We start from the raw sequence: 9,912 nt of genomic DNA on the forward strand, positions 1-9,912 counted from the left end.
CATTAAATCATCTGGTGAAGAAAAGGGAAAAATATAAACAATAATAAAAAAGCAAGATGACCTTATTGTAACACATAGAATTTTTAATTAGGTTCACTTCAGTATACTTGTAGCAGTTATTTTGTTTCATTTTTGCTTTATTAAGAGCACACTCCTGTGCCCTGATGGACTGCAGTCAGCATGGGAGGAGGAACAGTGGGGGCTTTCTTTGCCTCCCTGTCCTCCAAGCTTTGCTTTTTTGCTAGACAAGCTTCACAGCCCATCTAACAAGGACACTTCAGAAGAGGAAGGGAGGATGCTAAAAGCCGCTCAGAATGAATTGCATCCTGGCTTCTTCAACTGCTCTTCTCTCTGCCCACCAGAACCTCCCTTCCTTCCCTCTAAACGTCAACTTTCCAACCACATAGAGGCTCAGAAGAAATCCAAGATGTCCTGTGGTCCCTGGAACACTTGCCCACATACTATAATATTGCTGTCCAAGTTATCAAATAGGGTAAGTTTGTTTAAGGGAGCCAGGATCAATGAGTTCATTTAATGCCATAACAAGACTTTCAACTGCAATAAAGATTAATATGGGAGTATTTGCCTCATTATTAGGAGAGCTGGGAGCCCAGTCTACTCATTGTTAAAAAAAAAGAAGAGGGGGAGCAGTCCTCAGTCACATCACATCACCCTAACCCTAACCAAACAACTAAGACTTGGCCACCACACAAGGAAAGGGCCTTGCCTCCCACAGAAGAACATGCAAAGAAACCACCAGTTCTCACCTGGTGATTCTTAGCTGCATGCATGCCCAACTCTACTATATCACAGGCTCCTATTGAGACAGAGGTCAGTATGAATAAGCCTGTTAAGTCAGGTCCACTCTCACATGGTAAGCCTAAGTTCCACTCTTAAAAGTTCCACTCTTTTTATTGTTGTAAGCCGCCCCGAGGCTTCGGCGAATGGGGCGGCATAAAAATGTTTTAATAAATACATAAATAAATAAAATGATAAAAGACTCTTAAAGATTCTTAAAATGTCTCTTTTGTTATTATCTCTAAGGAAGCAACTCCTAGCCTGTAGTAGCCATTGGGGAAATATTGCCTTCCTCTGGCATGTTAGCTGCTCATGTTCTAATCCACAAGGAGTCATGCTGTCCTCACCCAAATAAAGGAGGGTACAAATGGAAGTACCTGGTGTTGATTAAAAGGGTCATGCCACAGCCTCTTGATATTCCTGCAACCACACTTTCTGCTGCTTTTACTTTGACCCAATGAGATGGTGCCATAAAATATAACATTTACCCAGATGTTAAGCACACTTAGTATCAGATCTGTTATTTCCAAAGGGATAGGGGATTCCTCGCCGAGACACTGCAGGTTTCTTTAGCACATCGCTTATACACTTGTTATCAGATACTCAGGCTACCTGTTCTCCAGAACCAGACTCCCATTTACCCCTCAGCAAGGTCTCACATATCAAAATATGCATTTACTGACTTTCTATCAGATATGACTGATTTTCTACCTTTGTATCAGCTAATGCAAAGTGACCTTGCTCATGAGTACAGTTCAGCTTTCTCCAACCCCATCATCCCCAGTTAGCATGGTCCACATCTCAAGGGCACCAGCTTTGGGTAGGTTAACTTAGTTCAGAAGGAAGCTTGCTTCACTTGAGTTGTTAGGCAAAAACTAAGTCATTTCTTTTAAGAATAACAACTAAGTTTTCCTTGACAGGAGACACCAAATCATTGTGTTTCTAAAACCATGTCCCAGCATCACTTATCCAGAGACAACTTCAAAATCCTTATTCCTACAATACCATGACCCCAGAATGTTTGGATAAAACATCTGACTTTTAACAAACTCTGAGACTGAAACTTAATATTAAGAGACTACTCAGAGATACAAATATTGCAGTGAACCTAGCAAATATAAGGTTGATCTTTGAAACTAACAAGGCTGTAGCAGTGTATCAACCTGCCCCACCTCCCACATGAGTGTCTTGGGAGTAGGAGGACTCACTGGGCTTGCAGACAAGCTGCACTTGTGCAGTCACAGTTTATGTGAATAGATGCCTTCATGCTGGTGTTGTTTGCACAGCTGCTGCCATTTGTAGTGCAAACTGCCTCCATGTGGAAGTACCAATTCAAACAATGGTGCCTCTGCACAAATGCAATCTAGCCACACAAGTTGACAACAGTCCCACAACCTCCGGAGGCACTCACATGGAGGCCACCAGGAAGTGTGAACCAGCCCTAAATTTCCTGTAGCTAAAGCTTTTTTAAAATCTCAAATAACTTTTGTGTCCAAATTATTTTCTTCATTAAAGCCTTAAGCACTCTACAATTTCAGAGGGAGTTAATCTCCTGTTTGAATGAGGGACTTAATCTACTATATGCTACCATTACCCACAGTGGTTTGTTAAACTAAGAGCTCTACTTTGTAAATTGTTAGGAGAATTCTCTCTTTTGTGAGGGATTTACTGCACTATTTATGCCGCCAGTGCTGGCAAGAAAGAGACAGCAATTGTTATGTAAGTGTAGAAGACAAGAATTGCAATCAAGCATTTATATAAAAATTCATAATAACATGCCAGTAGGAATTCAGAAGATATGCCCACAGCTCATTTTCCTGGTGCCATCTAGACTATGCAAGCTTTAATTTTCCCCCCAGTTTATTATTTAATCGACTAATCCAAAGATGGAAACCATACAATTTTGAGAACTGTTTGTAGCAAATTGAAATAATAACAAAAAGTTATATTTGCCCACCATGGAGAAAGAAAATAGCACTGTCAAGTTCACAGTTCATATATCATATATCTAGAATGATAAGGCCTTTTTGTAAATGCTAGTTTACCACATCACTCACACATACCCACACCCTAGAAAACTGGTAACCATTCAGTCAGCAATTTTCTAAATTTAAAGGTTTAAAAATGGGTGATAAGAAACTGTCCAATCTCATTTAAAAAAAACATATTTATGGAGAAACTAAAAATTAAGTTGCAATAAGGACAAGGTCTTACGGTCTTGTTAAGTCCTTATTTAAAAAAATAGTAGTTTACTTGTCAATCTTCCTTTGATATCTGTTCAAGCAGCTCCAGGACAGTTAAGCAGCAGCTGTTTGACCTGGCTAATGGCCTTTTTACTGGGTCAAACCATCTAAAACCTGCATTCGGTTGTAAAAATCTGTAATGCTTAGATGAGTTATCACCCACCATTTGCCTCAAGGAAAAGTCACTATTTTTGTGATATATCCTCTTACCACATATTTATTTATTTATAAACTTTGTATGCCGTCCATTACTTGCATCTTCTTAGAGTGTGTTGGTCAGACTTTGTGCAGTTTGTATTATCAAATACCATACCAAATGATATCCCTGGATATGTAGTAAAAGATTAAGGATGAAATCCTACTTCTAGTTACTTAATAGACATGTCCCACTGAAGTCCATGGTTCCGAACTGCATGGACCTGATAGCAACCTTGAACCCTTCTTTCCTATGTGTGTGACCCAGTTGAGAATGAGGACCTGAACCAGTCACATGGATGATCCCAGCCAAGCACAGATCACATAGTGAATGTGATAGTGTCACTATGGTATCAGATTTAGCTGTAAGTGAGTTCAGGAGGGGTGGATGGCACTCAAAAGGGAGGTTTTGGGGGCGTAAGCCTTGACGATACCTCTAGTCAGTAAGGTGGGGAGGCGGAGGAGAGCTCCACCATGGATGCAAAAGAAGGTGGTTAGAGGGATTAGATGAAAGAGGAACCTCCGTAGGAAATGGGTACTGGGGCAAATAGACAAAAGCGTATACCAGGAGGAGGAGGTCCATTGCAGAAGGATTCTTTGCAAGGCTAAGGCTGATTACGAGCTGAGACTTGCCAAGAATATAAAGAGCAAAAAAAGGGCTTCTTTCAGCATGTAAATAGGAAGAGGAATGGGAGACAAGTGGTGGGACCACTAAATAAGGAAGACGGAGATCCAGTGACTGATACAAGGGTACAGGCACAGATGCTAAATAACTATTTTGCCTCTGTGTTCTCCCCAAAGCAGGACGGGAGATACCTGCATAGGAGATTAGATGAGGCTGGGGACATAGGGACACAGATTAGAGTCACCCTCCTTGAAGTTGAGGGGCTTCACAGGGCATTGGACATTACAAAGGCGCCAGGCCCTGACGGGTTACACCCGAGAGTACTTAGAGAGTTGGCAGGGGTTCTCTCACGCCCGCAGGCCTCATGGAGAACAGGTGAAGTTCCAGAGGACTGGAGGGTGGCATCAGTGGTCCCAATTTTCAAAAAGGGTAGCAGAAGGGACATGGGGAATTACAGACCTATTAGCCTTACATCCATTGTAGGAAAAACAATGGAAAGGCTCATAACAGAGAGAGATCTAGTGACGCTAGATAGGGGAGGGAGGCTGGCAGCCACACAACACGGCTTCTGCAAAAACAGGTCCTGCCAGACAAACCTTGTGGAATTCTATGACAAGGTTTCGAGATGGTTAGATGGAGGGAATGCAGTGGATGTGGTATACCTGGATTTCAGCAGGGCCTTTGAGAAAGTACCCCATGATATCCTGGTGGAGAAACTGAGGGATACACCAAAGCACTGTCCAGTGGATTAGGGCATGGTTGACTGATCGAAAGCAGAGGGTAACCATTAGTGGGGAATCGTCGGGATGGCAGCCAGTGACAAGTGGGGTCCCCCAGGACTCTGTCCTGGGGCCGATCCTGTTTAATCTTTTCATTAATGACATGGAAGAAGGGGTGAACAGTCTGCTGATCCAATTCGCAGACGACACAAAAACTGGAGCAGTGGCCACAACTGAGGAGCAGGTACTCCAGATCCAAAAGGATCTGGACAGACTATGGAAGTGGGCAGGAGACAACAGGATAGCGTTCAATGTGGATAGGTGCAAAGTCTTGCACCTGGGGCATAGAAATAGGTGTCATAAGTACAGGTTAGGGGACAAGTGGCTGGAGAGCAGCACTTGTGAAAGGGACCTCGGGGTACTGGTTTACTGCAGGCTAAACATGAGTCAACAGTGTGATGCGGTGGTCAAGAGGGCGAACGCCACCCTTGATTGCATAGCCAGAAGTGTGGCTTCTAGATTGAGAGAGGTAGTACTACCACTCTATACAACTCTGGTGCGCCCACAACTGGAGTATTGTGCTCGGTTTTGGGCCCCTCATTACAGAAAGGATATAGTCAGGTTGGAATAAGTGCAGAGTAGGGCCACAAGGTTGGTGGCCCATTTGCAGGGGATGGGGTATGAGGCGAGACTGAGGGAACTGGGTCTCTTCAGCCTAGAGAAGAGGGGATTTGTTGGCGACATACAGGTATGTGAGGGGATGTCACATGGCGATGGGTAGAGAACTGTTCTCCCCTGCAGAGGAAGGCAGGACGCGTTCTAACGGAGTAAAGCTCAGTGATCCAAGGTTCCATTTAGATGGCAGGAAGCACTTCCTGACAGTGAGGACCCTAAGGGTGTGGAATGGGCTTCCACGAGAGGTCATTGAGGCCCCATCGGTGAGGGTGTTCAAAGATAGGCTGGATAAGCACATGGTGGGCATGTCGTGAGCAGACCCGGCTGGTGCCGAAGGTCAGACTGGATGGCCCAGCGGGACCCTTCTGACTCGCTCTGTTTCTATGTACACACTACTGATTACAAAGTCAAAGGTATCCTCAACAGACTTATGTTTTTTTGGTTACCAATAAATCATCGGGGGGGGGGGGGGGCGAGATGCTTTTAAACTACTTGTCTGCTGTAAATTTTCATAAAAAACAATATACTTTCTCCTCAGGCCTAGTTTTGCATAACTTGCTTTCTAAAATAAAGTTTCACATATTTGAGAAATATTTTAACACACTGATCTATATATGCCATCCCAAAACAAATCTAGGGCATAAACTTCTATGCTTATTCTTAGAAATGATTCATGTGTTTAAAAGTCAGTTAGAAATGTTAACCTGAAACAAGTCTAAGTCAATACAACACTGACAGTAAGTTTTATCACTTTACCAAGTTTGGCTTCCTTTAACAAATTTACTTGCTAACATATTTTAACAAGTAAAACTCTAGTCTTTTTACTTACAGTCAAACAAAAGGAAATCATGGGCCAATTTTAATACCTCAAAAACCTATTCTCAACTTCCTTTTTTGTGACTAATGAGTACAAACACACTGTGGTGACTGCAGTAATTTAAGATTATTTAACATAATCAGATCACTTTAGTTTAAGCGTATCAGACTTCCTGTGCTTTAGTTTTTGCTACTTCATACTGACTTATGAGGTCCCCTCCCACTGTACTCTTAACGGTCCCCTATCATAATATTTCTGGCTATGGGATTACTGCTTTGCAGGTTATTACACATAATAAATCATTACCTTAAGGCAAACCCAATGCAGCTAGAATCTTTAGGAGAAAATTAAACAGATGTGAAGGGTCTCAAAGGGTCTTGAAGGCTCTGCTGACTAGGAGAATGTTGCAGGGGTGGAGGAGAGGAGAAGTAATGGTTATAAATAATTGCTCTCACTCTGTCAAGTGTAAGGAAGGCCTTCTTCAGGGAGGAATAAGCATCTTGGATATGTCCATGTAGCTTTAGGAGAATTCGGTCACTTGACAAAGCTTCATCCAATTTTCTGCTTCTGCAAGGATAAAATACTGAGTTCTCATCCATTGGTGTGATTTTTATACTTACAATTTCAAGCACCAGCATTTTAAGGCAACACTAACTCAGCTGTAAAGTATTTCTGCACTGTGCATTCCTGCTGCTATTTCAACAGAGAATAAACTACTACCATAGCCTTTTGTCTTGGGCTGAGAAAAAAAATCAGCACTCATTCCCAAAGCCTTTGCTCAAGTCAAGAAATCTGGACCTCAATGCTTTGGACAGACTACCCAAATCTTTTCTGCTCAGGAAAAACAAGCTGTCACTGTTACTTTAAAATACTGTTAATCATGATCTTGAAAAGTAGAATAATCCATTTCAGAGGGGAAAAGTTATGTGCAGGTGTTCCAAATCTCGGTACAAACCAGGTATGGGGGCAGAAATCTTCGTAGCAATCTTGTATATTGACTGGATCTTGTGTACAGAGCCTACAACTGGTCGGTAGAAAATGCCTGGGTTCCTGTATATGTGATCAGGACCCTTTATTTTCCAAGGTCCACAATGTGTATAGGGGAGTAGCAGGCACAATCCCAATATTCACTGCCCCTGCATGAATTGACTGTGCCTAGATTTAGAATGTCTACAGAAAGCTTGTGAGACTACATAGAAACAGGGAAGAGGATCTTGCAATCCCAGCCTCTTAGAATCAACTTCATTTAGCAGCTTTCAAACAGCATTCCATTCTTCAAAAGCTTCTCCTCAAGAAGAAAAGTTATAGCAGAAAATGTAATATGAACAGAAGAATACCACTTCTTCCCTGCAATGATCAGCTGCAAGATAGGGCTGGATGCATTCCAAAGCACACCCACAGTTCACATGGAGTGACAGAAAGACATCCTACAGGCCTGGCTAGTGCTCTGTGTGAACCGAATTTGCATCCTAGACTGTACCACAAATGCTTTGCAATACGGTGTGAATGCTTCTTTGCAGGTAAGTTCCCAGTAAGAGAAACTTTGAAACCAGGTGCAGCTACAGTTTCTAGGGATGGGGAGCATGAAGATAAGACTTGTTCCATAGTTTCTTGGACTTCTTCAACATTTGTTAGATGAATAGTTAAGTATTCTGAAGTATACATCCAAAAATGTAAAATGTGAATTTAACAAAAATGTCTTTCCAAGCATATGTATTGAGATGAAGAGCTGCCTTGACATTCTTGAAACAAAATATATAATAATACAAATAATATTTATATTTATATAATAAATAAGTAAATAAATGTGTATCACACAGATACACTTGTCTCAGGGCCAGGATTTGCCTCCTTTCTAGTGTTCACTCATTTTTTTCTGCAGCGGTGTCTTGTATTTAGAACTTAATTCATTTCAGAAGGCTGTTTGAACTCTGAATCATTCAAAGTTGGAATCAATTTTCCCCATTAGAAATAATGGAAAGTGAATCAATCTGTTCCCAGATACTAAGCAATACCCATTTTGATAAACTTAAATGGAAAATATGGCTTCCGGAAACGAATTAAGTTAGATTATATTAGAATCTATTAATTAGATTATACTGGAATTAATATTAGTAATGTTATGTTGGTGCATTTACTGTACATTAGTGAGGAATTGTTATATACGAGGGGTGATCAAAAAAATGGTGAATGTTTAAATAAAAAAAATTACAGTAAAAGGCACAGTGCCATTAATCCCCCTCAAAATACCCCCCCTCACTTTGCACACACTTATCCCATCATTCCTGCCATTTTCTAAAGCGGTTCTGGAAGTCCTCTTTCATTACCATCTTTAGTTGCACTGCTGTAGCTGTCTCAATGTCCTTAATCAATTCAAAACACTCATCACTTCTGGTAAGGCAATTTCTGTCAAATAAAAGTATCATGGTGTGTCCTCATCCACCTTATTCACTAGATCTGGTACCATGTGACTTCCAGCTTCTCCTCAAAGTCAAAATGACCATAAAAGGTAAACATTTTGAATCAATTCAGGATATCAAGGCAGCCATAACAGCACAACTAAAGATACGCACAAACAAGGACTTCTAGAACTGCTTCAGAAAGTGGGAAGAATGATGGGATAAGTGTGTTCAAAGCAAGGGGGGGATTATCTTGAGGGATGGATTGATGGCAAGGTGTCTCTTACTGTAATTTTTTCAATTTAAACATTCATTGTATTTTTTTTAATCATAACTCATATATAACCAAAAAATAAAGTGAAAAAACACTGAAAACACATGCACTGAAAACACAAGAGACAACTTGGGTACACAAGAGATTACGTTTATGCTGAAGCCGCATTTTTTTCAGTCCACTTGCAATTTGAACGTATTATTGAAGCATTGTTTGAACTTTGCCATGATTTTCTCTCAACTCTAATGTTTGAACCCTGGATCGTTCAAAGTTAGAGTCGTTTGAACTACAAGGCACCACTGTGTGTGAAACAGCCTTACATGAGGGGATGAAGGCTGATAAGAGTTCTGTGGCAGGACCATGGTCCAAAAGAATTGACCAACATATTAAACCTCTTGCTTACCTGGGGTACTTTCTTGTAGGAGATGCATGGCTCATATCAAACAACAAGGGGTCTTGAAACTTATCTAAAAATTTCTTCCAAGCCATATTTTTTGAAAGTTTTATTCCAAATCTGATGAAATACAAATATAAAAACAAAAACAAAAAAAGAATAAGAACACATCAGAATAAAACCAAAATAAATATAGCAGCAAAGAATTAAACCTTCTCAGTGCATAAAAACAAGCAGCAAAATAAACTAGTACAATCACTAAAATTATTGTTTAAATGTCTGGAGGAATAAAACAGTCTACATAATGTAATGTCCAATGCCCTGAGGAGCCCCTCGATTTCAAGAAGGGTGACTCTAATCTGTGCCCCTAAGTCCCCAGCCTCATCTAATCTCCTATGCAAGTTTCTCCCGTCCTGCTTTGGGGAGGATACAGAGGCAAAATAGTCATTTAGCATCTGTGCCTGTTCCCTCATACCAGTCACTGGATCTCCTTCCTCCTTATTTAGTGGTCCCACCACTTGTCTCCCCTTCCTCTTCCTATTTACGTGCTGAAAGAAGCCCTTTTTGTTGCTCTTGATATTCTTGGCAAGTCTCAGCTCGTGATCAGCCTTAGCCTTGAGAAGAATCCTTCTGCAACGGGCCTCCTCCTCCCGGTATACCCTTTTGTCTATTTGCCCCAGTACCCATTTCCTACAGAGGTTCCTCTTTTGTCTAATCCCTCTAACCACCTCCTTTCGCATCCATGGCGGCACTCTCCTCCGCCTCCCCACCTA

At 41.3% G+C, this 9,912-nt stretch overlaps 1 protein-coding gene across 1 annotated transcript in view; it reads right to left on the reverse strand.

Moving 5' to 3' along the window:
• Positions 1 to 9,912, reverse strand: part of EFCAB6 (EF-hand calcium binding domain 6) — a 174,833-nt gene that overhangs the window by 118,310 nt on the left and 46,611 nt on the right. The window contains 2 exon segments of the mRNA XM_044450904.1: positions 6,528 to 6,639; positions 9,149 to 9,259. Coding sequence (XP_044306839.1) covers positions 6,528 to 6,639; positions 9,149 to 9,259 — 223 coding nt within the window.

Source organism: Varanus komodoensis, unplaced genomic scaffold, assembly GCF_004798865.1.
Source record: "Varanus komodoensis strain SLA01 unplaced genomic scaffold, ASM479886v1 scaffold69, whole genome shotgun sequence".
Lineage (NCBI taxonomy): Eukaryota > Metazoa > Chordata > Lepidosauria > Squamata > Varanidae > Varanus > Varanus komodoensis.